The sequence below is a fragment of the Cryptotermes secundus genome, unplaced genomic scaffold (assembly GCF_002891405.2).
Source record: "Cryptotermes secundus unplaced genomic scaffold, Csec_1.0 scaffold215, whole genome shotgun sequence".
NCBI classification, from domain to species: domain Eukaryota; kingdom Metazoa; phylum Arthropoda; class Insecta; order Blattodea; family Kalotermitidae; genus Cryptotermes; species Cryptotermes secundus.
Window position 1 is genome coordinate 161658 of NW_019743150.1, and position 27162 is coordinate 188819.

A 27162-nucleotide genomic window follows, 5' to 3' on the forward strand; every position below is an offset into this window, starting at 1 on the left:
TGAGAGGCCTGGCCTATTTAAAGCTTTCATCCCATCATTCGCTTGAGGAGTGATCTACAAAAACCACGGAAAAGTCATCTAGTGGAGGTGTCAATGTAACCAAGATTCAGATCAGATTTTCTCCTATCAGTTCACCCAGTTGCTCCATGTGGCCTGACCCGAGTCTCGGTCCATCTGTTTTTACTTACTCACTTACTCATGAAGCTGAGCCCTTCTTGAGGAACCGCCAATTCTGCAGCTACTAAAAAATTTCCCAGCATTTTATGGAACCCGAAGCTTCATTACCGCGTTCACAAGAGCCTTCCACTGGTCCCTATCCTGAGCCAGATCAATCCAATCCTATCTCTCTAAAATCCATTTTAATATTGTCTACCCACCTACGCCTTGGTCTTCCCAGTGGTATATTTCCTACTGGCTTTCCCACCAGTATCCTATATGCATTCCTCTTCTCCCACGTTCGTGCTACATACCCTGCCAATCTCATCCTCCTTGACTGTCCATCTGTTTCTACAATTTTTAAATGAAAAGAAATTGCCTGGGGCCTATGTTTCTTGTGTGTTCATTCAAATGGGTTTTCTTATGAATAATTGTAAAGAGAGTCTACGTTTGCAAATGTCGGGGCGATGCAGACGTTTAGATAACACAGTCCAGTTTGATATGTAAAAGGCACGATCCAGTTCAGTAACTGTCGGAATTCGACATTTGGAATACACGCATTCCAAATTTATATTTATATAAGTCCAATAATTTGTAAACTCGAAGAAAATAAATATAGCTTATAGGATTAGAGGTAACAAAAAATGTAACATGTTAATTTAATTTGAATTTGAATATAAAGTTAAAAAATAAATGTGTTAGTTTACAAATTCCCTTTTCGGTTATTTTTTATGGATCTTAACTCCATATCAGTCTCGTGTTCTGGCCAAATTTTCGTCTCTAATAAATTAAAAATATATATATATATCCATCGAAGTGAGTCGCAATAATAGCGCCTCTAAACTTCATCCTTTTTGGAAATGTTGGTAACCCCTGTATGCGAGTTGTTGCGCGTTGTACGTGGGTTCACTGTCTTGGTCTCTGAAGGCTACAGAAGGGGATGCGATGGCGGAAGAAACATATGTCTCGTCCTGTGCTGCTGCCGGCTGGCTCTCGGAGTCCCTCGCATAGATATTGCCGTAGTACGAGCCCGGGCCCCCTGGTGCACTGTATATTCAGAAAAAAATTAAGTAATTACAAATCAAAAAGTGAGAAGAATGTATTTGGTTTGAGGTTATGACAACGGTTACTATGAAGATTGTGGGATACAACACCTTGTAGTCCAGTAGACGTTAACTGATGTTTCGGAGGAACATTCTGCCTCCATCTTCAGGGTTGAAATAGGATAAACAAACAAAGAACAAGAAGCATTTTGTTCATCTTGCTACTTACTGATTGTTTGCTATGTTTACGCTTCGGTCCTGAAGATGAAGAGAGTACATCCCTCCGGAAGATCAGTGCCCTCTCAGACTACATGGCGTCACATAGTAAATTCAATAATAAATAATTTGTAGTTAAATGTATACTGTACAAAAGCACATAAATGTAATTTTAGTTCTAGATAGAAATATAAGTAAAGAATAAAACTATCCGTGTAACAGGCCATGGAGGCCCATAGGGTTGTGAGACGTCGAGGCTCCCACATTTTCTAGACAGTCGTCTCACAGATGGCGGTGAGGTTGTCAGCCTTACGCGCCGGCTGCCTTCATTTCTGTTAGAGGCTGAGTGTGTAGTTTACATTATTAACACCGTCGGTAAATAAGCTCAGAGTTGTATTCTGGAGGTGTCTGGTTGGAATCTCTGCCAAGACGACTACCTTAAATGAAATTTCTCGTGGTTCTCATCAGTCTCTCCAGGGAAATACTGTGGGAGTGCCTCAAATTATATGACCACCGAATCCTTCCACATCGCTTCTAATTATTGATTTATCTTTCTACCGGAGAACCGGGGTAGCTCAGTCGGTATATCGATTAAACTATGGACTCGACGACCGAGGACTCAGGGTTCAATTCCCGGCAAGATATTTTTCTCTCTTCCGTATAAGGTCCACACCGGCTCTGAGAAATAAGGCTAGAGTTATTAAGTAAGAATTAAGTAAAGGTATCCCTGTACCAGGCCGTGGAGGCCCATAGGGTTGTGAGGCGTCGAGGATCCCACATTTTCTCTAGACAATCGGCACACATATGACGTTGAGGTTGTCAGCCTTACGCGCCGGCCGCTCTTTACCCCCAAGAAGGTTCCTGGTACTCATTTCTGTTAAGAGGTTGAGTCGACCCTAGGGCCATAGTGCGGCTGGAAGGATTAGGTCAATTGAAGAAATCCAGTGACCTCTAGAGTTATTACTGAGTTTAATTAGTCTAGTTCCGACGTCAAAAATGGCGGAGCTGTTCCTCCACTCCCCTAAAAGTTTTCATGGAGTACCGCATGACTAATTAAACTCAGTGATAACTAGTTTTATCTCCTTAAGCTTTACACCATTCAGTGCTATATAGTCAAAGTTACTGATAGTGTATGATAAAAGTAAACAAATTAAGTTACGTTCCCAATTCATTCAATTGCCGATGAGGTCATTGGATTTTTTCAGTTGACCTAATCCTTCCAGCCGCATTACGGCCCTGGGGTCGACTCAGGCTCTAACAGAAATGAGTACCAGCGTAAGGCTGACAAACTCCAGACGACTGTCTAGAACATGTGGGAGCCTCGACGTCTCACAAACCTATGGGCCTACACGGCCTGTTACAGGGATAGCTTTACTTCGCTGATTCAGGATTTCGGAACTTTTTCTTCAGCTTACCTGAAGTAATGGTGTCCGGTAGCGACTCCTGCTGCTGTGTATTGGTGCTTGTTGTGCGGGGGTTGGTGGTAGAAAGTGCTGTGACCGTAACTCCCGTAATTATGATGCAGATCCGGTTTACACAGCTTAAAGAAACCAATAAGCCCAGGAATAACGAAAGCTAGGAAGCCAAGCAGTTTCTTGAAGGACGCCAGTCCAAGGATCAGCGGTAGAAACAACAGCAACTTGAGTTTGAACAACTTCAGGATGATCAACAGCGGAATAAACAACTTCTTCAGCTTTGTCCGAGCTGTAACAGACACAGTTACGTGAAATCTTGTAAAACGGCCGTCTGAGTTATGACACTATGTAGTGTCGTAGGCACTTAACAGATTTTCGGGGAAATTACTGCCTCCATCTTCAAGATATAAGTCCCTGTTGTGAAGATGCTTTGTAACCAAGAGAGACTAGATTATTATTATTATTATTATTATTATATTTGTCATTTTCTATATAATATTTGATGTAACGGTTATATGAAAGCTTAGAAATTTCGCAATTTCGGGATACAATAGCAAAGAATTGTCGAACTTTAGCACGTTACATAAACAATTAGGTCACGAACTAGCGAGCAGTATTTTGTTTAAATTTATCATATGTATTACGTGTATGTTTGTAATGTTTTGATGTGGATATTTGATGTGTAATATAATATAACCAAAAAGACGGTTTGTGATTAATTATTCGCGCGTGGTGTTCGTGGGAGATGGTGGTAATTTGTAAGAGATCAGGGGACATAATAGTACAAAAGGTTACGGAAGTGGTGAGACTTCTAGGTGAATTCTCATTGGGTCTTAACACTAGTTAATGCAAAAAGCGTGTTACAAAAAGATATATTGTGAATTAGATTCTTCCTCTCTGATACTATTTTAATAACGAGATAATATTGTTGGTATGCCTAGCTTATGCCTTGTTGCATTTCTTGTGCTGGAGTTTCCTTTGTGACTGTAAGCGTGTCAGTTTGGCCAGTAAGTCGTGTGCTAATTGCTAGTAACCTACATACACGTACATAAGCTGGCGTGAGAGCACTTCAAACAAATATGCTTCTCAGAAGTTCGCGTTGCGTGGAATGGGGTTCGAACCTACCAATGGAAATTGAAGTCCATGACAAAGATTATTGTCTTACAGGATATAACTCAATGTATCTTGATACATTGTTATTGAAGTTTCGGAGGCGTCTGCTGCCTCCATCTACAGGATAGAAGAGCATGGCGAGTGTAGAAAAGTAGTATTCTGTTGTCTTTAGCCCTATATGCATTTTATAGTGTATTAATCATTAGTTTCTTATTTTCGAAACCACATCTCTTCGTTTCATAATTACTAGTATAGGCAGTCAAGCCTGTTCCGGCCTTCTTTCATACCGGGATTTGTCAGCCTTTACAGCGACGGGCTACGAGCTGGACGGCCGGGGCTCGATTCTCAGCAGGGAAAGAGTTTATCTCTTCTCCACAGCGCCTAGAACGCCTCTGGAGGCCCACGCAGTCTCCTATCCACTGGATACCAGAGATCTTTCCCCGGAAGTAAACCGGTCAGGACGTGACCACTCACCTCCATCTAGTGCGGAGGTCAGGAATAGTGGAGTTATATCTCCACTCCCTCGTTCGTCTTAATTACGTGTACTTTTACTTATTGAGATCTGTGTTTGTGCTGAAGTGTTTCGTTTTGTAATTTTTTCTTCCCCTTCGTCTTGTCAGTTTGGAACCCAAGTTTCTCGTCAGCACCCTTTTCTTAAAATATCATCAACCTGTACTCGTCCCTTAATGTGAGATACCAATTATCACACTCATACAAAATAACAGGTAATATTACAGTTTTATGTGTTTTAATCTCTAATCTGTTTACGTAGTTTGTAAGCCTACTTTTCACATTTTGAAAAAAATATATACTAAGCTTATGCCATCTCCATGCTGTCTGTGTGTTTGTGTATCCCCCCAATCAGCTTTTGAATTGCTGAACCTTTCAGTATTAAATTTGGTATGTATATCATGACTCCTGAGCCCGTTTCAACAGCATATTTCATAAATCCCTCCCATCATTCTGTGTGTCTGTATGTGTGTCCCCCTATTTTTACTAGGCAACTGCTTTTTAAGAACGTTACCGCGGCAAGGAATTCACAAGCAACAATAGAAGAATTCTGTAACTCTGTGTGTCATCCACCATCGTCAGAACCCTTTAGAATAATAGAAGAACTGCTTGGCTTATCTTTCTCTATGCGGTCCGTGTCGTATCAAGAAAAATATTCGATTAATTCTCTCCCAGAAATCCCCCCTCCAAAAATTTTGCCATTTTATGCTCTATTTTCGACATTGTGTCCTTTGGTTATTCATTTACGGTCTACTCCGGCCGCTCCATAGCTCAGGCGGTTAGTCGCTGGCTTCCCACCGCGGCGGCCCGGGTTTGATTTCGGGTCTGGTCAAGTGGGATTTGTGATGGACAGAATGGCGCTGGGGCAGGTTTTCTCCGAGTACTTCGGTTTCCCCTGCCAATCTTCATTCCGCTAAATTCTCCATCATCATAATCACCCGGGGGCAGGTACAATAGGCCAATGAGTGGCCGACGTGCCCAGTGGACTCAGCTGGACTCCCCCCCCCCATGCGAATTAATTACGGTCTACTCCAGTTACTAACGTTGCAGGCTTAACCTCATTTCTGAAGCTGCGTCAGTTCGTTAGGTTTTCATTGAGCTTCCATTATCACTTCAGTGAACTTGACTGTGAACAAAACTAGAATACTCGTCCTCTCTGCCTAACTCTTTCGTGCTGTGGAACGTGTCCTCAATACAGCCGTGATTGTAGGACACGAGTAAAGCACTGGCATTCATGCTGAGTGTGAGTCGCATCGCAGTAAAGAAGTGTGATTCATTTTTAAGTCAATTTTTATAGGTGAAAGAACAGGTACACACATCTAAGTAACCGGTTTTTTACTTAACTAATTACTGAGCTAGTTGCTAAGCATTCATAAACGCTTCTCAATTAAAACATGAACTTATACAAAATTAATTTATTAAACATAATTAGTTATGTGGCGTCAAGGAAATCGGGAAATGTTTTTATTTGGAGAAGAATTTGTATTGAAAGTATTTAGTATACGATAGTTACTACGAATAAGTAATCAGGTATATTTGGGGGTGACAATAGTAATCAAAATTTGATTCAGGAGGAAATTAAGAGCAGATTAAATCCTGTTAACGCTTGGTTCAGAGTCTGCTGTCTAAAATCGCAAATATATGCAAAACTAAATTTTGCCTGTGCTTTTGTATGGATGTGAAACATGGTCTCTGACATTAATGGGAGAACATAGGCGAAGGGTGTTTGAAAACAGGGTACTGAGGAAAATATTTGGACCGAAATGTGAGGACATAATAAGAGGCTGTTGATAACTGCAGAATTAACAGTACTCTTCGACAAGTATAATTCAATGATCAAGTCAAGGGGAATAAAATTGGCATGGCATGTAGCACGCATGGGAGAGAAGGAGAATGTGTATAGGGTTCTTGTGGGAAGACCAGAAGGGAAAAGTCAACTAGCAAAGCTTAGACGTAGATGGGAGGTTAATATTAATATGGGTCGTAGAGAAAGGGGGGCACGCGGTAGCATAGTTGGTTGAGGCACTATGGTAAAAGCCGGAAGGCTGCGGGTTCGAGTTCCGATGAGGTGGATTTTTTCAATTTATCTAATCCTTCCAGCCGCACTATGGCCCTGGTGTCGATTCAGCCTCTAACAGAAATGAGTACCACGAACCTTCCTGAGAGGTAAAGAGCGGCCGACTCGTAAGGCTGACAATCTCACTGCCATCTGTCAGCCGATTGTCTAGAAAATGTAGGAGCCTCAACGTCTCACAACCCTATGGGCCTCCACGGCCTGTTACAGGGATAGCTTTACTTTACTTTCCGTAGAGAAATAGGATGGGGTGATACGGACTGGATTCATCTGGCAGAAGAGACAAATGGCAGACCCTTATTAATACTGCGATGAACCTTGCGGGTTCCGTAAATTACTCGGAAGTTTTTGAGTAGCTGAGTGACTGGCGGCCTCTCAAGGAAGACTCGACTCCGTGGAGTACGTTGATTGGTTTTCTTTTTTTAATTCGGTTAGTGGGGGGTGGAGTCCAAGTGGGTCCACTCGGCACGGCGGCCACCGATTGGCCTATTGTAACCTGCCTCGGGTGATTATGATGATGGAGAATTTGGTGGAATGAAGATTGGCAGGGGAAACCGAAGTACTCGGAGAAAACCCGCCCTACCCCCACTTTGTCCATCACAAATCCCACTTGACCAGACCCGGGATCGAACCCGGGCCGCTTCAGTGGGAAGCCAACGACTAACCGCTTGAGCTATGGTGCGGCCTTATTTAGTTAGTTGGTCACGTTTGAATGAGTAGATGACCTCTAGTGAGTTGGGTGCGAGGATGTGGAACAAACTCTGATTTCTTTGGATACAATCCAATAACATACACAAAAGCAAAAAACTCCGTTACCTGTAGTCCGCAAGCGAACTATACCAACCGAGCGACCGCCGCTTGTCGGCGAAGTTATTGTCAACTTTAGCGAATAGAGTGTGTCGCGTGGTCAGCGAAACGGATCCCCACGGCCGTTAATCTCGGTTTTCTAGACCGGAGCCGCTATTTCCTTGAAATAGCCCCTCAATTATCCTCACGGGTCTGAGTGGACCAGATCCACTACTTCTCAGGAAATTTGGTAGCGCCGGGAATCGAACCCGGGACCTCTGGATCTGTAGCCATGAACTCGGAGCACTAGACCACACAGGCGGTCACAATCCAGTAACATGCTACTAAAATTTTGGGTGAAGTAAAACTGTGGAATTTCCAAAATATTTGAGTAATAAGACGTGCACCGTGAAGTTAGTTATGTAAAACAATTGACAATAGAGTACTTACAGAAGCTGCTTTCATTCTTGTCCTCTATTATATCGATTTCAGTTGCAATTTCATCGATGAACCGTGGCGCGTACCTTCCTCCTTCTGTGACCTCATTTGGGAATTGCACTTCTATCGCCGTGGACTTGAGAAACCTCTCCACCTTCCGCAGAAGGAACTTCACGAACTGGTCCCACTCTGGCTCCTCAGCCCGAGGAGTAGACGAAAACTCGAACGCTTCTTGATGGAGCTGCCTCAACTGAGAGACCGGCATTCGAACCACTTTGGCGTTGTCTGTCAGTGTGTATGTATCCTTACCGAAGAACTCGTCCAAGGATGTTAGAGCCCTGGATTTGAAACACTCCGACAGGTCTCCGTTAAGACAAGCAGCATTTGTCCTTGCCAGATATGGATCTGTATCACTTCCGGTACCAAAGCCTATCCAATCAAGGAGATCCTTCCCCTTTCTAACACCTCTTTCTTCAGATGTTCCATTGCGTGATGTCACAAATGCTGTTATGTCCACAGCCTTTATACTAGAATTTGCCTCTGCCTCTTCTAGTTTAATTTGTGGTACTGTTGTAGTGGTACTACTGCCTTGGTCTGCACTCTCCTCAGCTGTCACTGATACCACAATACACACAAGAAGCAATCCCATCACGAAACATGATCCCATTATTATCGTGTTCCTTTGTTTTTGCATCTTTCAGAATTAAAACTGCGGCCCAGAGACTTTATTTTTTTAGGATCTGTTGCGTCAGTGTTGTCATAAAATGGCTGACGGTGATGTGTGACACAGATGCCTCAGGTGTAGATTGTGATGACGTAATAGGAGACTGGCGAAGTCCCGTTAGGTACGACGCGGTATTCCGCTTGTCAGCTGGTCTTGCTGCGCTGTTCCCGTGATTGCCCGCCTGGCTGACTGGCTGGAAGCCTCTGTAGAAAGTTTCGAGAACGTTATGCATTACTGTAAGAACGTGTTGCTAAGCACGTAACAGAGGAAATGGTAGGAAGACCGTTCAAGTTTAAAGGTAGCTATTATGTGGCTCCATCAAATAACTAACTTCATGGAGCAGAGTCCCTCTTGGAAAGCTAATAGCTACTTAACCCTCAGATATCACGTGTCGAAAATTTCACCCTTTACAGAAATTCCTATGTATGACAGATTATGCCATCTGTGGGTCCTTTCTGTAAACTACATAACGTGCACGCTTTGAGAAGGAACTTTTTTAAGCTTATTTTCCTTACAAAGACAAAAAAACTCCTTCCAGTGTGACTATTTAAGTTTTACCACTTGAAAACTCAGCACCCTTACATGTTTCGATCCTTACGGATCATCTTCAGAGGGGACATCAATACTTATTTGGAAACTACTATCACAATAGGCGTTCTGAGTGCCAAATTACATACACACATAATGCCTGGAATACACAATGTACACAGTATTCAACTTTTCACAATCACAGCAGCCTTCCTGGTTTTAAAACTTCGTTGTTTAAGTTAAAATTTATAAACCATGCAGGTACGTGTCACTTCTCCTATCGTCTTTCTTGGAGGTGGCTGATCTTGTGCCGCCTGTCTATCTTGAGGAGATTCTTAGTATCGTCCGTGTTTGTTCGTGGCTTGCTGTGTTGTTTTCACTGTCTTTTTGTCTTTGTAATTGTTAGTGTGACGGACCAGTATGAAACAAATCAAACTCACTTTCCTTATTTTGAAAAAATTAAAAGTAAGCTTATGAGGTTGGGTGGGCCACAAAGCCGGTGTCGAGGGAAACAGAAAGCCTTGCCGCTGTTGTGAATCGAACCCCAGCCGTCTAGTCCGTAGCCTGTCGCTATACCGACCGAGCTATCCCGGCTGTTCGGAAACACATCTAAATTACATAAAATTATCGAAGTTCTAGACTTATATTCGAGAGGTACTGGGTACGAATTTCTGCCGGACATGGGCTATGCCGACCGAGTTTTAATCGTGAGGTTCGTCAGTTCCTCAAGGTAAATGATGCGATAGTATTTTACTGGGACCACAACCGTTTCCTTCCCTATCCTTTCCGATTCATCATTCATCCTACCATTCTACGGTCTAGGAAACCGAAATTAACTTCCGTGGAGATTCGTTGCGCTGACCACGTGACACCCTCTATCCTCTAAAGTTGGCACTAACTTTGCCGACAAGCGGCGATCGCTCGGTCGGTATAGTTCGCTTGCCGACTAAAACCACGGAGTTTGTTTGTTTTTTATTTTACGTTATATATTGTAACGACTAACAACTTCGTAAAATACCCTCCTAAAACTGATAAAATTAAAATTCCCTTTTAATTAAACGTCACCATGATTGTGTACGGGAGAGAGAATGTAACAGCACTAGATGGAAGTGACTTGTTAGATTCACTCCCTCCCCCCGACTGCTTTACCGCTGGAAACAGACCTTGGTACCCTTTATATAGCAGTATTAGTGGGCCCTTTGGGCGATCATGACCCTTGCGATAACTTACTTACTCATGGAGCTGAGTCCTTCTTGAGGAGACGCCAATTCTGCAGCTACTCAAGAACTTCCCAGAATTTTATGGAACCCGAAGATTCATTACCATGTTCACAGGAGCCCTCCACTGGTCCCTTTCCTGAGCCAGATCAGTCAAATCTATACCATCCCACCCTATCGCCCTAAGATCAATTTTAATATTGTCGGCCCACCTACGTCTTGCTTTCCCCAGTGATCTCTTTCATTCTGGCTTTCCCATAAACATCCTATATGCATTCCTCTTCTCCACAATTCGTGCTACATGCCCTGCCAGCCTCATCCTCCTTGACCAGATCATTGACGCTTGCGATAGAGGAAAACGAAAATCCTTCAGAATAGAATTCAGTATTCTTGGAAGTCTGTCTTCGCTCGCTCGCAAGCCGGGATCGTGGGTTCGAATCCCACTGAGGGCATGGATGTTTGTGTGCGTTTTTCTGTGTTTGTGTACAGGTAGAGGCCTTGCTACGAGCTGAGCACCCGCCCAAGGAGTCCTACCAAACGTGTAAGATCTAGAAAAACCGGTGAACGGAGAAGTTCATGGAGGTAGGCCTAGGCGCACTGGGGCTGTAGTGCCAAGGAAAAAAAAAATCTTGGAAGTAGGCGACGAATCTGAAAAGAAACGAGTTTTGATATTTGTGTGGGGAAAAAAGCTGCACGTGCTTAATTATGTAATGTGCTGAAGTTCTCAAAGTGCTTAATTCAGCGCCATGAAATGAAACCGCCTAGGGAGTGGAGTTTGACTTCTTGCATTCTTATCCTAGACACTAGGTGCAAGTGAGTGGTTACCTTCACGCCCCGGCCGCTTTACCTCAGGGGAAAATCCTCCCCAAGTTCCCATTGAATAAGAGTCTGGATGGTCTCTAGTGTCAATTTGGACATTTCAAAAAGATAAAATTACCTTGCCCCTGCAAGAGATCGAACACCGATTCCTTGGTCGTCCTCCCATGCTCTTAGCCTATATACAGACTGAAGTATCCAGTCTCCGCTTAGTATCCTATATAGACGATGTAATCTTTGGATGATATAGGTAAAGCTATCCCTGTAATAGACTGTAGAGGCCCATAGGGTTGTGAGACGTCGAGGCTCCCACATATCTTAGATAGTCAGCTCACAGATGGCAGTGAGGTTGTCAGGCTTATGCACCGGCCGCCCTTTACCCCCAGGAAGATTCCTGGTACTCATTTCTGTTAGAAGATGAGTCGACCCCAGGGGCATAGCGCGGTTGGAACGATTAGGTCAATTGAAAAATCCAGCGACCTCATAGGGAATCGAACCCGCGATCTTTCGGCTTGTAGCATAGTGCCTTAACCAATTACGCTACCGCGTGCATCATTGTTTGATGGTAATGGTGTCGTGGGCATGCAGGAGTAAGCAATGCAGTGATGTAGAATTTCAGACTGTAAAATATATGGAACCTCTGCTGGAATATACACATAGGTTGTTGAGACTAGTGTTTTGTGTGAGGTTTGAGTTCCTGGCTACAGATCCAGAAGTCCCGGGTTCGATTCCCGGCCCTACCAGATTTTCTGAGAAGTAGTGGGTCTGGAACGGGGTCCACTCAGCCTCGTGAGGATAATTAAGGTCTATAGGCCCCGCAAAAACTCAAACGGTTAGTCGCTGGCTTCACACCACGGCGGCCCGGGTTCGATCCTGGGTCTGGTCAAGAGGGATTTGTGGTGGACGAAGTGGCACTGGGGCAGGTTTTCTCCGAGTACTTCGGTTTCCCCTGCCAATCTTCATTCCACCAATTGCTCCACAATCACCCTCACCTATCATCTGGGGCTGGTACAATAGGCCAGAAGTGGCCGCAGTACAATGGACTTAGTCCCACCCCACTAGCATTAAAAAGAAATAATAATTAAGAGCTATTTCAAGGAAACAACGGATCCGGTCTAGAAAACTGAAATTGACGGCTTGTGGGGATCCGTTGCGCTGACCACGCGACACCCTCTATCCGCTAATGTTGGCACTAACTTCGCCGACAAGCGGTGGTCGCTCGGTCGGTATAGTTCGCTTGCGGACTGAAGCCACGGAGTTCGTTTTTTTGTTTTGTTCTGTACCGTGACGCCATCTAGTCTGGTAGAAGGATACTGCCGTTCCTCAGAACGCTGCATCTTTTACTAGCGGCGTCAGTTCGGAACAGACTTGGGGTTCCGCGCCGAATGGAGGAACCTTGTTGCTCTAGATTATGTTATCACTTCTAGCCGCCCCGAAATTTTTAAGGCATAAATTAAGTTTGAAGTTTAGTATTGAGTTTAGAGGCGACGTAACACTTTATATTTATGTTAATTTAGTCTTCCCAAGCACGCAATTCGTTGCTTTTAAATGATGATTAAAACACATACATTTTAAATTATTTTGTAAATTTATTTTGCTCGTTTTATTTGAGTTACATGTTCTCCTTAACTGGCTAAGTATACGGAGCAGGGTCCTTTCGAAGCTACCAGTTTCTCAGCTAGTCAAAAGTCCCTCTCTTTCATGAAACCCCCAGTTTCAATACCGTGTCCACAAAAATCCCGCCACTCGTCCGTATTCTGACAGTCTGTACAGACCTTCACATCCATTTTCCTTAAGATTCATTTTAATATTATCCTCCTATGAACACCCGGGTTTTTCAAAGCGACTTCTTCGCTTTACGTTACTGGAGAAAAGCCCTTTACGAATCTTGTATTTACCCCAGGGCCATAGTGCGGCTGAAAGGATTAAGTCAATTGAAAACTAAAATGAACTCGTCGGGAATTGAACCCGCGACCTTCCGGCTTGTAGCATAGTGCCTCAACTAACTACGCTACCGGTTGCCCCCTTTCAAATACCCTTAATTTTGAAAATTGTTGTCCTTCTGTATGCGGCACCTTGTAGCCTGGTAGATCGATACCGACGTTTCGGAGAGACATGCTGCATTCTTTGTCATGGACGAAGATGGAGACAGTATGTTGCTCCAGGACGTTGGTAAAGTCGTAAAGGACTGTATGACATCGCTAAGTGCCGTGCCATAGCTCAGGCGGTTAGTAGCCGGTTTCCCACCGCGGCGGTCCGGGTTCGAACCCAGGTCAGGTCATGTGGGATTTGTTGTGGACAAAGTGGCACTGTGGCAGGTTTTCTCCGANTTTTAAATACCCTTAATTTTGAAAATTGTTGTCCTTCTGTCTGCGGCACCTTGTAGCCTGGTAGATCGTTACCGACGTTTCGGAGAGACATACTGCATTCTTTGTCATGGAAGAAGATGGAGACAGTATGTTGCTCCAGGACGTTGGTAAAGTCGTAAAGGACTGTATGACATCGCTAAGTGCCGTGCCATAGCTCAGGCGGTTAGTAGCCGGTTTCCCACCGCGGCGGTCCGGGTTCGAACCCAGGTCAGGTCATGTGGGATTTGTTGTGGACAAAGTGGCACTGTGGCAGGTTTTCTCCGAGTTCTTCGGTTTCCCCTGCCAATTCTCATTCCACAGTCTGCTCCACACTCTTCAGCTATCGTTCGGGGCTAGTACAATAGGCCAATTAGTGGCTGACGTACCAAGGGATACCAGTCTCACCCCACCCCAGGAAACTTAAAAAAAAAAGTAACATCGCTCCCACGAAAATATAACCTTCACAAACACCGCTGTAATTACAAAAAGTTAAATATCTTTACAAACATGTTCTTTGATATTTTACTGAAAGCGAAATTTGCAACAAAGCGCGATACACAAGAAACAATAACATACCCTTAAATTGTGACTGATGAAATCGTTACCCGGTCGTCATTTTCACTGCTGACTCCCAGATTCCTTCACCTTCCTACATCTCAGGGAACTCTACTGATATCTCTCCTCTGTTCCCACAATACTTATAGGATGATTCGATAATGTCGTGGTGGGGGGTGTTTCTTCTTGATTCCGGTGGGAAGACCCAGTATTTAACAACAGTGAATGAAGGTGAAAGGCTAAGTACAGTACTTGGCAACCACAGATGTTTCCCCCGGCCACTGTCAGGTAAGGTAGACCGTGAGATGTTAGTTTTAAGGTTATCGCTGCAGTACTGACGTATTAACTCCATCTTCAGGGCCGAACAGAAACCTCAACAAGCAAATAATCAAGCACTTTCTGAGGATGAGGACAGTACGTCCTTCCGAAACGTCAGTAAACTTCTATAAGTCTATAAGACGTCACATCACAGGAACTCCTGTTCTTCATAGTCTGTGATGCAGTGTGTCTCCGCGTTCTTACTTACCGCCGTCTTTGTGCGACTTCAACGTCTTCTTCTCTTCTCATTACACAACACTACATGTCTCAGTGGGGCACTCAAAAGCGTAGTTGGTTCAGACACTATACTACAAGTCGAAAGGTCGCAAGTTCGATTCCCTATGAGGTCAGCAGATTTTTCAATTAGCCCACTCTTTCCAGCCGCACTAGATCCCTGGGGTCGACTCAGCCTCTAACAGAAATGAGTACCAGGATTCTTACGGGGGGGGGGGGGTAAATGGCAGCCGGTGCATAAAGCTGACAACCCTGCTTATGGGGAAGTCATAAAAGTCACTTGGTTCCATAAAAAACTGACCCAAGTGACGAAATCTTAAATAAGCTATGGCCTCACAGTCACACAGGATGTGTGTGGATGATTCGTTTTCTTTGGGTAAAATTGTCCATCGTTGTTGTCCAATTCTAACTGAAGTTTGAAATATATCGACAAATTTTAATAAAATTTTCCAATACAAAATTTCATGAAAATCCATTCCCTTGTTCTCGTACATGCACACAGACGAATTGCCACACATGGCATACCTAATAGACACATGTTGCATTGCTAACTAGACCGCCTCTGTGGCCTAGTGGTCAGAGTTCCTGCCTACAGATCCACAGGTCCCGGTTTCGATTCCCGGCGCTGCCAGATTTTCTGAGAAGTAGTGGATCTGGAACGGGGTCCACTAAGCCTCGTGCGGATAATTGAGGAGCTATTTCAAGGAAATAGCGGCTCCGGTCTAGGAAACCGAGATTAACGGCCGTGGGGATGCGTTGCGCTGACCACATGACGCTTTCTATCCCCAAAAGTTGGCACTAACTTCGCCAACAAGCGGCGGTCACTCGGTCGGTATAGTTCGCTTGCGGAATACAGGCCACGGAGTTTTTTTCTGTTGCATTGCCGACTTGTTAAATACATGAAAACTGTATCACGACGACTTGTACCCTGACTGAGACCTGGATGTGGTACCTCAGGAACGCGAATGTTACCGCTAGAACCTGTTCTGTTGTTTTCTAAGTCAGCACAGCATCTTGGCCGCTGGATCTTCTTGTGTTGCGGTGAACTGTATCGGAGGATTGAACGAGCGTGAAAGTTAGAGGATCTCACCCTCTTCAGGTGGGTGTTGATACAGAAAGAAAGCAGAAAGTTGGGTTTGTACGCACTGACATCACTCAACTTTTACTCACTTGATTCATCACACTCTGTGCAAGATTCATTAGAAGTTCTATGTTTGGAACATAACGCCTTGTAGTCCGTTGAAAACGGATATCAACGTACTACACAGCGTTATATCCCAGAATATACAGAATATGACCACAGCTGTGAAAACTTCGAATCCTACAAGATCCATCAACTTAACTTTGTAGCCTGCTTCTCTAAAATTTAATATTCATCTTTTAGTACGAGAGTGGTATGAATGAACTTAAAACTCCGTGATCTTATCTCGCAAGCGAATTATACCGACCAACCGACCGCCGCTTGTCGGCGAAGTTATTGCCAGCTTTCGCGGATAAAGGGTGTTGCATGGTAAGCGCAACCAATCCCCACGGCCGTTAATTTCGGTTTTCTAGACCGGAGCAGCTATATCCTTCAAATAGATCTTCAGTTATCCTCACGAGGCTGAGTGGACCACGTTAAAGATCCACTACTTCTCAGAAAATCTGATAGAGCCGGGAATCGAACCCGGGACCTCTAGATCTGTAGCTAGGAACTCTGACCACTAGACCACATTTTGAAGTGGGAAGAAAATATTTTCACGGCATGAAACAGAGCCCATCCTTAGAACCTAACAGCCATTTACTAAAGAATTTCCCCCCATTTATTATGGGACTCAGAAACTTAATGTCATGTTCACAAGATCCTGTTATGGGTCTCTCCTAACCCAGATGAATTTAGTTCACACCCACTCACCATATTTCTGTAAGATTTGTTTTACTATTTGAAAAAAAAAATGCAAATTCTGAAGCTCCTAATTATGCCTTTCTTCCAAGATTCCTGTTGCTTTCTCTCTCTTATGCCCAGGTACCCTCGTCAGTTGCCCTGTTCTCAACCACATAGAATCTACATTCTTCTCTTGATGTGACAGGGGATAATATTGTAAATTAATTTTAAAGAAGCAAATTTGTAAAGAGGTAAAATCTGATAGACTGAATAATCATTGGGACCACTGTACTTTTTTGTGATATAGGGATTTAGGGGTTTGAAGTTCATATAAACTCTTGTAGAGTTAAGAGTTCGGTATTCTGGAATATGATGCCATGTATATTGGTAGATAAATACCAGCATTTTGGAAGAACCTGCTCCAAAAATATGAAGTTGAAAGATTTAATGTAATAATTAGAGTTTATTTGCATAATCTCGGTTGCCCTTAAATACAGGAAACAGGAAGATGGCAAAGTCATTCAACATTTGTTTGTATATCGGCTCAGAACTCAGAATTCCCTTGAAGGGACTCAGAAATGGCACATATAATCTCAGTTAGTTAGCAAATCCCAGTGCAGAATCTTCAGCTTTTGTACATGGATCCTCACTCATTATAAATGTAACAAATCTTACATAGAGATGCAATGTTCACTGACGAACAGATCAAGTTATGCAGGTCAACACATGAGAGCATCATTCCGTTCCCAAAATATATGTTAATACTCTTCTCCTGTTTAGAAAAAATGGGGAATTTAAAAAAAAAAAAGCTTTACAAAAAGTACTTTCAAAACATTGCCTGTAGTTTTTCAGTCTATTTCACATGACTCCAATAAAGCCCCTGTGTAAATACAGATATATTGATTCCAAAATTCTATGCAGTGTCAGTGCATTTTATAAAACCGTTAGCAGCTGGTTCTAGACAGCATTTACCTGACAACATTTGAGTAATTGCTTTTGAATTTTATGGGCCCAGTTCCTATACATAGATATGATCACCGCAAAGCAGATATTAGTAACTGTATATAGAAAAAAATTACAAGGCAGTCAGCAGTGGCCAGGTTGATATGTAAAGTACTAAGCAGGGCTCGGTGATTTTGAGTTAGAAGCCCTGAGGTGACCAACTAAGTCAATAATTCAGTTTAACTTTCTCTATTAGCATGCATAAGGTTGGTTTTAAGATTTTCAAGCACATGGATAGCAGTGGAACAGTGTGAGAATTTTGGTGGTCTTATATACCGACTTTGCATGCAGTATTTCCCATTTGTGATGTTGGCTTGCCTGATCACTGGCTTCTTGGCCGTCGTATTGTATGTCTTTGTCTTTGATAGTCTTTGGTTTTTATCCTCGTAGATAGCAGTACGCTTCTCTTTGCAAGCTTTGTCCAGGTGCGGGAAATGCTGGTATAAGTTTGGTATGTATTCCATTCCTGCGTTTTTGTATTTACTTTGTAAAGAGTACGCCGCATTAATTATTTCATCAAATATATTGCACAGCATACTTATGCGACGTTTATTTAAGAGTTTTTATTTTTGTTGAATACCAAAGTATACCCGAACTGTTAGAAAACAAAGACAAGTACTACAAAAATTATCATCTCTTTACATATTGTTTTTATACGTTTTAAGTAAATATCCCACATTTCAGTTAATTGCTATTTAAGTAGATTCAGCGTATTTAGGGGAAGTAGGGCTATATGGAACCACTTTTCTCCGTTAGAAGGTGGATAATGCAGATGCTGGTATTGTATTAATGCTGTATTATTTAATAATAATTTAATTCCTTCCTTTGAATGCTTGTTTACACCAAATAACCCTTAAGAGACGGTGATGCTGATAGTATTAATGGTGGTTTTTATAAAATCCTGGGTCTAGTATGAGATATCTGCTGATATTAAATAAGTGGAACCACATAGATTACTCATTATAAATTAATGGGATATGGGGAAAGACCCATTTTGACCATCTCTGTTGCACACTGAGAGCATAGGAAGCCCGTTGCAAATTTTTAGCCCAGCCCAGCAGAAGAGAGACATGCTCGTTTTGACTCATTCTGCACATTTGCAGAACTGCAGTGCAATGGACATTACTACTCTTGGCCAACAGCAGATTCCAGAAGTCGTCCCAGTTGTTATGTTCCCATTCCATGCACTTCCTTATAAAGTTCGCATTTACTCATTGGTCTTCGTTTTTAAACATATACCATATACCCTCTCTCCTGTGCGAGTCATCTAAGAGGTTTTTGAATGGAATGTTCAATTCATAATGTGTATGTATTAACAGTCTTCAAATGCATAAATTCCCAATTTACCACCTCTACACTACATGTTTCGGCAGTATGCTGCCATCTTCAGGTGTATCAATCCATCAACTATTTCACTGCTTGCCTTTATATGTCCATTTACGAATAATATTAAATTTGTATACATCCTTATATAATAATAAAGTTTATGTATTTAAAACCTATTATCTCATATGTCATATTTTAAATTTGTGTGTATTATTGATCATCCACATGGGAGTCGTTCTTCTTATGTTTCTAATGTGTGTATATTATGTCTTATGATGTGTTCTACTCTTGTGGCTGCGTGCGTTGTACCGTTGGATACATACACATTATGAATATGAATCAGTGCAACAGGATGCTAGAATACAACATGGAATGTTCAAGCCTAGCATGAACTTAATCCAGTTTCTAAACAGGCAGTCAGCATTTTGACTCTTCTCCCCCTCAATAGTGATCATGTCTGTCTACATTTATTTACAGTTGTATGAATAGTTTTCCAGTGGTGGAATTTATGCTTGAATCTTTTTACTTTTGACATGGATATTGTGCAGGAACACCCATTTAGTGTGCAACTCTCACAGCATTTTGACACAAGAAGTAATTGATTGATTGATTGATGCAGAGGCAGTGGCTTGGGATTAGAGCCAACAGGCATGTTGTGCTTAAGCTCACTTCATTGTAGCTGCTTGACAGTTTAATGGGGGGAATATTGAAGAGAAATTGTAAGTCTGTAGGCTCTTGTCCTGTCAGCCACACCAGGATACTGAAAGCATGTGGTTAAGATGGAGTGTGTATTCCTTCCCCTGAACCACCAAAACTATATGCAGTAGGCCCTTACATAATCCCCCTGCTTTCCAGAACCTCCTCAAAGTTATATAAATAGCATTCCATCTGACAATATAGCCATACTAACAAAGACACCATCATTAACATTTGACAGCAGCAAGAGTTCTAAGTCAAATTAACAGTTTGGAGTAAGCCCTTAGTAATAGCCGTGTCATAGCTCAAGCAGTTAGTCACTGGCTTCCCACCGTGGTGGCCCAGGTTCGATCCCGGGTCTGGTCAAGTGGGATTTGTGGTGAACAAAGTCACACTGGAGTAGGTTTTCTCTGAGTACTTCGGTTTCCCCTGCCAATCTTCATTCCACCAAATTCTCCATCATCATAATCGCCCGGAGCAGGCTACAATAGGCCAATCAGTGGCCACCGTGCTGAGTGGACCCAGTTGGACTGCACCCCCCACTAAGCAAATTAAAAAAAAATTCTTAGTAATAAATATAATTAAAATCAAAGTTTATACTGATGGATTGTTATGAGATTTAATGCTAAATATTCTAAAACTTTCTTCAGAATTAATCAGATGAATCAACTGCTCAGACATCCATTACATCATAATCAGTTAATGTGTCTGAGTGCTTGAAAAGAAAATGACTAAAATTACTTCCAAGAACCTGGCATTGTTACTGTACCAGCCCATTCAGAAAGTAACAGAAGTTGCACTATATCCAAATGTGTAGCATATGTCCCTTTGCCTCTTAGAAATATGAATATATATCTCTATATAATAAGAATTTTTTTTTTTTTCAGAACCTGGACAACTGTTTCAAGTTTGATACACTCCTCAGAAGTATAAAGCTGTATCACAAGTATTCTTGTCAGCCACTGTCCTTCACAACCAGAAAGCCATCATGTGTGATGAACAAGGTTTGAACTTAGAAGAAATTTTGCATTCTCTTCTGATGGAATGTATGGTGAGTGTTCTGTGCTTGTGTGCCCATCTCCTACCCCCCTGAAAGAGGACTCAATTTCATTTTCCATCTCCTGAAGTCTTTAGAAAAAGGGTAAATCTATCCCCGTAACAGGCCATGAAGGCCCATAGGGTTGTGAGACGTTGAGGCTCCCATATTTTCTGGCTCACAGATGGAGGGAAGGTTGTCAGCCTTACATGCCACCTGCCTTTTACTCCCCAGGAAAATTCCTGGTTCTCATTTCTGTTAAGGCTGAGTTGACCCCAGGGCCATAGTACGGCTGGAAGGTTTAGGTGAATTGAAAAAAAATCCACCTCATCGGGATTCAAACCCATGACTGAAGTCTGTAAAGAAGGTTACAGATTGAAATGGTTATGGTGTTCATATTGTGGCTTTCAATTAAATGAAGTAAAGTGTTAGATACTTAATGACAGCTTACTAATTATGAAGAATTTCTCAGGTATAGTAAATTTAATGTATCCTGTCTCTGTGATTTGCTTATTGTGTTCATCTGTACATTTTAGTCTCTAATTTTTAATTTTAACTGAAAGATGCAATTTATGCATTTAAAAACACTCAAGTGTGCAATAAGGATTCTTATTGAAGAATTAGATGCAATTCAACAACTTGAGTCTGGTATCATTGTACGCCTGATGATGACCCGGTATAAGGGTCGAAACATGTAGCGTCAATAAAACAAATGTTGATACGATAGTATCTATTTTGTTTTAAATACAGAATATTGTTGTGTAGACTGCATACTTTTATATACATTTTATGTACCTTGTGGATGACTCTTCGCTACTCAAGATCTCTTCTCCACGCAATTAATAGTAATGATTTTTATTTTGAGTCTTAGCCTTGTTTTACCCATTAACTTTCATTCTTATATAGTCTGGTTCTTTGTACGTTTATGCCAAGCATTTTATAATGTAATATTATCATGTATCCAGTTTTACCAGTCCTGTAGTTCAGTGGTGTGAATATGTTAATCATGTATTTGCCTGATGATGGCTTTAATAGCCGAAACATGTAGCCGAGCCAATCTTGGCCTTGACCTTGATATTGTTGTGTTGTGACGGATTCTAATAAAGAAATTGTATTGAAAATCTGTCCTATTTCATGTAATGAGGGAGCACTATCGTGATTAAAAAGATATGATAGGCTTACATTTCTGCACATATTTACAGAATGCTGGACCTGATTTGTATAGTGAGACATATTTAACATCTTATGATGAAAATCAGGCCACTGGTGTCAGAGTTGAGGATTTCACATATGCAGAGGATGAAGATTACCTGGAGTCAATATTTTCAGCACTAAAGGATGACCAAGAGGTGAGGTGCATGTTTGTGTGTCCATTTTGTATATAAACTGAATTGCCTGTTGTCTCTCATCTCTGCCTGTCAGTCACTAAACATAAAGTAACATCACTCTGGAAAATGGAAAATCTCATCACAAGAATAAAAGATAAAGCCATAATATGAAGGCAGCTAATACATTCTTTGTAATATGACACCATTCAGATATGGAAGTGATTGTACCAAGTCAGGATTACATCAGAAAAAAATTAAGAGTAGATGATTATCAGAGAATGCTTGGTGCCGCTCAATTCTCGATTCTATGTCTTCCCACCTGCTATTTAATAATGCAAAGACTGAAATATAAAGAGCTTTATTTTTCCTTCTTATTCTGTATGAGTATGTAATTTGTCTCTGCATGATTGCATAGAATGGTGGACCTAGTTTATGTAGCGAGACATGTCTGACATCTCCTCATGATGGAAATAAGGCCAATGATGTCAAAGTTCAGGAGCTAACAGATTCACAAAATGAAAATGGTCCTGAGCCAATACTTTCAGCAGCAAAAGTTGACCAAGAGGTGAGTTTGATGTTTGTATGTCCATTGTTAGACATATTTTGCAAATAAACTGAATTTTTATTGTCTGTCTGCCTTTCAGTACAGATGAAGCAAGTTCACTCTGGTGAATGGAAATTCTCATCACATGAATGGAAAATAAAATTATTATATATGAGGTAGTTATAATAAATTCTTTGAAAATGTGGTGAAGTTTAAATATTTGGAAATTATTTTACCAAATAAGAATTACATCACAAAGACATTAAGAAGAGATTAAAAGCAGGGAGCACTTCATACTACTCTGTTCACAATTCTTTGTCTTACCACCTGCTGTCTAAAAACACAAAGATGAAAAATGTATAAAGATCTATGTTTTTGCCTGTTCTGTATAAAAGTGAAATTCCTCTTCCCCTCAGACACATCAGATGTATATTTTTAATCCACCATCTGTTCTAAGGTCTGCAGGTGCTCTCAGCTGGCCCCAGTCATCTTTGGCTATGCTGCATTCTGTTGCATCTTCACCATCATTGGTTTCATTTAAACTGATTCCACATTGAACTGATAATGAAGTTGGAATGACCTGATTATTCCGTGGAGAATGCTGTAGAGTCTGAGAGAAAAACAACTTTCACGTTCGTTAGGTAACGTGTTTTGGGGAAGAACAGCACACAGGTCAATTACAAGTAAAATCTTTCTATTTTTGAACTCATTTTGGCATCTAATGCCCTTAAACCATCAGTAAAGCTGGCCTGCTTAAACCCATGCTTTACTGTTAGCTACATATTTTGTGGGTAGCTTTCTGAAATTTTTAAGGCACTGGGGGTTTTCACTCTTCCCAGTGAATAATTGTGGGTGTCTGTCAGTCCCATCAGCACTGCAGGCTAACAGAAATATTGTCCTCTCGTTGGAATTCTTTCCATCATTGCAGCAATCCCCTTTCAGATGCAATGTCTTGTGAGGTGGATGCCTGAAGGACAGCCAGGGCTTCTCAGCATTGAAAGTGATTTTAGGTTTGTAACCCAACAACAGTTTGGGGGTATGCGGTAGCATAGTTGGTTGAGGCACTGTGCTACAAGCTGGAAGATTGTGGGTTACATTCCCAATGAGGTCATTGGATTTTTCAATTGACCAAATCCTTCCAGCCGCATGGCACTGGGATTGACTCAGCCTCTAACAGAAATGAGTACCAGGAAACTTCCTGGGAGTAAAGGATGACCAGCATGTAAAGCTCACAACCTCTCTGCTATCTGTGAGCCAGTTGTCTAGAAAATGTTGGAGCCTCGACATCTCACAACCTTATGGGCCTCTGCAGCCTGTTACAGGGATACCTTTACCTTTTCTTCCCCCCTCCCACAGTCATTTGGAGTAATTGTTCCTTTCGCCTTTACCCCACTGTTGAAGAAAGTACATTTTTTAACTGTTCCAGTACAATTTTATACATGACACCATGCCACTGCTTGAAACTGGCAATCCAGCCATTAGAAGGTTTAAAGTCTTCAGTGCCCAACCTTGTGGCAATGTGTAGAGCTTTTCTCTTGGCAATTTGTCCCTGAATACAGCATTGCTGCCTCTAGCTTGTTTGAGCCACATGGCTTAGCTTCTCAAGGACTCTGCTTTCTGGAGTTTAGTTAGGCATAATTGTGAGTAGAATATCAAAATTGAAAAGTGTAATTAATAATTTATTTGGGATATTACAATTAATAATTGGAACCGAGAGTACAAATCTTTTTTTTTATGACAGGTGATCCTGTTTCTTCTTGTAAACTATATAAAACTGTTAGTGTACACATGAATGTAGTCCATCTACAATGGTACCAGTGACTTGCATACCACTGCAAGATATAGTTGCAGGTTCTGTCCACATTTAGATAAGTTTTACCGGTTCTCTTTCCTCATGTCAGAATGACTCTTTTAAGAAGTATATTCCAGTACTTAAATATATTTCATATCAACATGATGGAAAGGCCATGCCATAGTGCAGACAAATAGTCACCAGTTTCCCACTGTGATGGCCCAGGTTCCATCCCAGGTCAAGTAATGTGGGATTTTTGGTGGATAGGTGGCACTGGGGCCAGGATCTCTTAAATATTTTGGTTTCTCCTGCACATTCTAATTTCACCAGCTGCTCCATATTCATTAATCATCCTCTCACCAATGCTATATAGTCACAGTAGTAACAGCACTGAAAAAAAAGATAACTTCTTTTATGCATGTTGAACCACATGTTTTGTGACTTTCACAGCAGCATTCTTGATTTAATTCCGTCAAAAATGTTGATTCATCAAGAACAGTCCACAGAGACCACATTTAGTCTTGTGTGGTCCTGTAGTCCTGCTGAAATTGTGTGCCATTCTGAATGAGCTAGTGTTATAAAATGTAAGGGAATTAGGATTGTTGAATCACTTANTTTGTGTGGTCCTGTAGTCCTGCTGAAATTGTGTGCCACTCTTCAAAGAAAGGTTCCACAGTCAATATTACACGTATATGCCATTCTGAATGTGCTAGTGTTATAAAATGTAAGGGAATTAGGATTGTTGAATCACTTACAGCACATAACAAAATTTCTGGGTTCGATTCCCGGCATTACCAGATTTTCTGAAAAGTAGAAGTCTGGAACGGGGTCCACCCAGCCTCGTGACGATAATTGAGGAGCTGTTTCAAGGAAATAGCAGCTCTGGTCTAGAAAACCGAAATTAACGGCCATGGAAATTCATTGTGCTGACCACGCGACACCCTCTATCCACTAAAGTTGGTACTAACTTCGCCGACAAGTGGCAGTCGCTCGGTCGGTATAGTTAGCTTGCGGTCAAAAATCGCGGTTCTTTTTTTTTCTGTAGGTTATGGGACACAGTGCAGTACATATAATTTAATAATTATTTCTCGCTTTGGCAGTGGACTCTGAATGAACGTCAACTTGCACATGGTGAGGATCATCCATATTCCTGTGATGTGTGTAACAAGTCATTCAGCGTGAAAGGTCATCTGGAGACGCATCAGTGCATACATGGTGGGAATCGTCCATTTCTCTGTGATGTGTGTGATAAGTCATTCAGCTGGAAGAGTGATCTGAAGACACATCAGCGCATACATAGAGGGGAGTGTCCATATCTTTGTGATGTGTGTAATAAGTCGTTCAGTCGGAACAGTAATCTGAAGAGACATCAACATATACATAGTGGGGAGCGCCCATTTCTCTGCAATGTGTGTGACAAATCATTCAGTTGGAAGAATGATCTGAAGACACATCAGCGCACACATAGTGCAGGCTGCCCAAATCTCTGCAATGTGTGTGATATGTCGTTCATTTGGAAGAGCGATCTGGAAAAACATAAACGCACACATAGTGGGGAGCGTCCATATCTCTGCTACACATGTAATAAGTCATTCAGTAGGGACAGTAATCTGAAGAGACATCAACGGATACACAGTGGGGAGCGTCCATATCTGAAGGCACATCAGCACATACATAGTGGGGAGCACCAATATCTGTGTGATGTTTGTAATAGGTCATTCAGCACGAAGGGTATTCTAAAGATACATCAAAGCACACATCATGGGCAGCGTCCGTATCTTTGTGATGTGTGTGAAAAGTCATTCAGTAGGAAGAGTTGTCTGAAATTGCATCAACACACACACAATGGGAAGCAGCCATATCTCTGTGATGTCTGTAGTAAGTCATTCAGCATGAACAGTCATCTGAAGAGACATCAGCGCGTGCATGGAGGGGAGCGCCCGTACCTCTGTGATGTGTGTGATAAGTCGTTCAGCTGGAAGAGTGAACTGAAGACACATCAACACATACATAGCGGGGAACGTCCATATCTGTGTGAAGTTTGTAGTAAGTCATTCAGTATGAAGAGTATTCTGAACGCGCATCAACGCACACATATTAGGGATCGCCCATATCTCTGTGATATGTGCCATGTGTCATTCAGTAGGAGGAGTCATCTGAAGTCGCATCAACGTGCGCATAGTGGGGAGCGTCCATATCCCTGTGATGTGTGTGATAAGTCATTTAGTAGGAACAGTCATCTTAAGACACATCAGCGCACACACAGTGGAGAGCGTCCATATCTCTGTGATGTGTGCAATAAGTCATTTAGTAGGAACAGTCATCTGAAGACACATCAGCTCATACACAGTGGAGAACGTCCATATCTGTGTGATGTGTGTAGTAAGTCATTCACTAGGAAGAGTTATCTGAAGACACATCAGCATGTACATTGTAAAGTGTGATAGTCTTTTGATGTTTGTAATTAGTTATTCATTTGTCAGAGCAATCTCCAGCATTATCAGTGCATACAGAGTGCAGTGTACCTATGGTCCCCTTTATGCGTACAGTACGTTGGACGAATTTTAAATACAAGATGAACTACACTTTTTATAATGCTGTTTATATTGGTATATTGTATAAAAGACTTAAAATTTGATTTTTGTATATATATTTTTAAGGAATGAGTGTAGTAAGGTATTAATGTTTAGTTGATGAATTGTACATCTTGGTTAAATTATTGAATTGTATAATTATTGTTCCTTCTATGAATGTGGCTGTAAGAGCACTAGTTTCTCTTCTCAGAACCAATATACAGGGTGTTTCACGACTTTAGGGCATAACTGCAGGAGGTGATTTCCTAGGTCTTTGTGATCAAAAAAGTTCATATAAACATGTGACAGTTTTTTCATTCCCATTACATGCCCTCATGTGAACTGTATCTATCATCTGGCAGGTCATTATTTTTAGCCAGCTACAGACAGCTATCTTGTTATCTCAACGCTTGAGAGGTACCTAAGGCGTGGTGGGTTGGTATGTCCGACCATGGCTAGTGTGGCGGCTACTGGTGTTCAGAACAGTTCTCATCTCGGTGCATCTGTTAC

At 41.8% G+C, this 27162-nt stretch overlaps 2 protein-coding genes across 3 annotated transcripts in view; one reads left to right on the forward strand and one right to left on the reverse strand.

The window, feature by feature from the left end:
• The window catches only part of LOC111873806 (zinc finger protein 271), a 179658-nt gene extending 152749 nt beyond the window's left edge, over positions 1-26909 (forward strand). The window contains exons 1-5 of one of the 2 annotated variants that reach the window (XM_023868787.2): positions 17731-17808; positions 20267-20430; positions 21618-21764; positions 22159-22308; positions 25180-26909. In XM_023868787.2, the coding sequence (XP_023724555.1) occupies positions 20368-20430; positions 21618-21764; positions 22159-22308; positions 25180-26523 (1704 nt within the window). In that variant the 5' untranslated portion in view covers positions 17731-17808; positions 20267-20367 and the 3' untranslated portion in view covers positions 26524-26909. Of the gene's footprint in view, positions 1-17730; positions 17809-20266; positions 20431-21617; positions 21765-22158; positions 22309-25179 lie in introns of those variants that run through there. The other variant, XM_023868788.2, reaches the window with a different exon arrangement.
• On the reverse strand, positions 488-8589 carry LOC111873816. Its single transcript, XM_023868801.2, has 3 exons — positions 7764-8589; positions 2831-3119; positions 488-1203 (listed from the first exon to the last, which is right to left on the reverse strand). Exons 1-3 carry the CDS (start codon positions 8443-8445, stop codon positions 1002-1004), a joined length of 1173 nt encoding a protein of 390 aa, XP_023724569.2. The 5' UTR covers positions 8446-8589; the 3' UTR covers positions 488-1001.
• Positions 26910-27162: the final 253 nt, after the last annotated feature.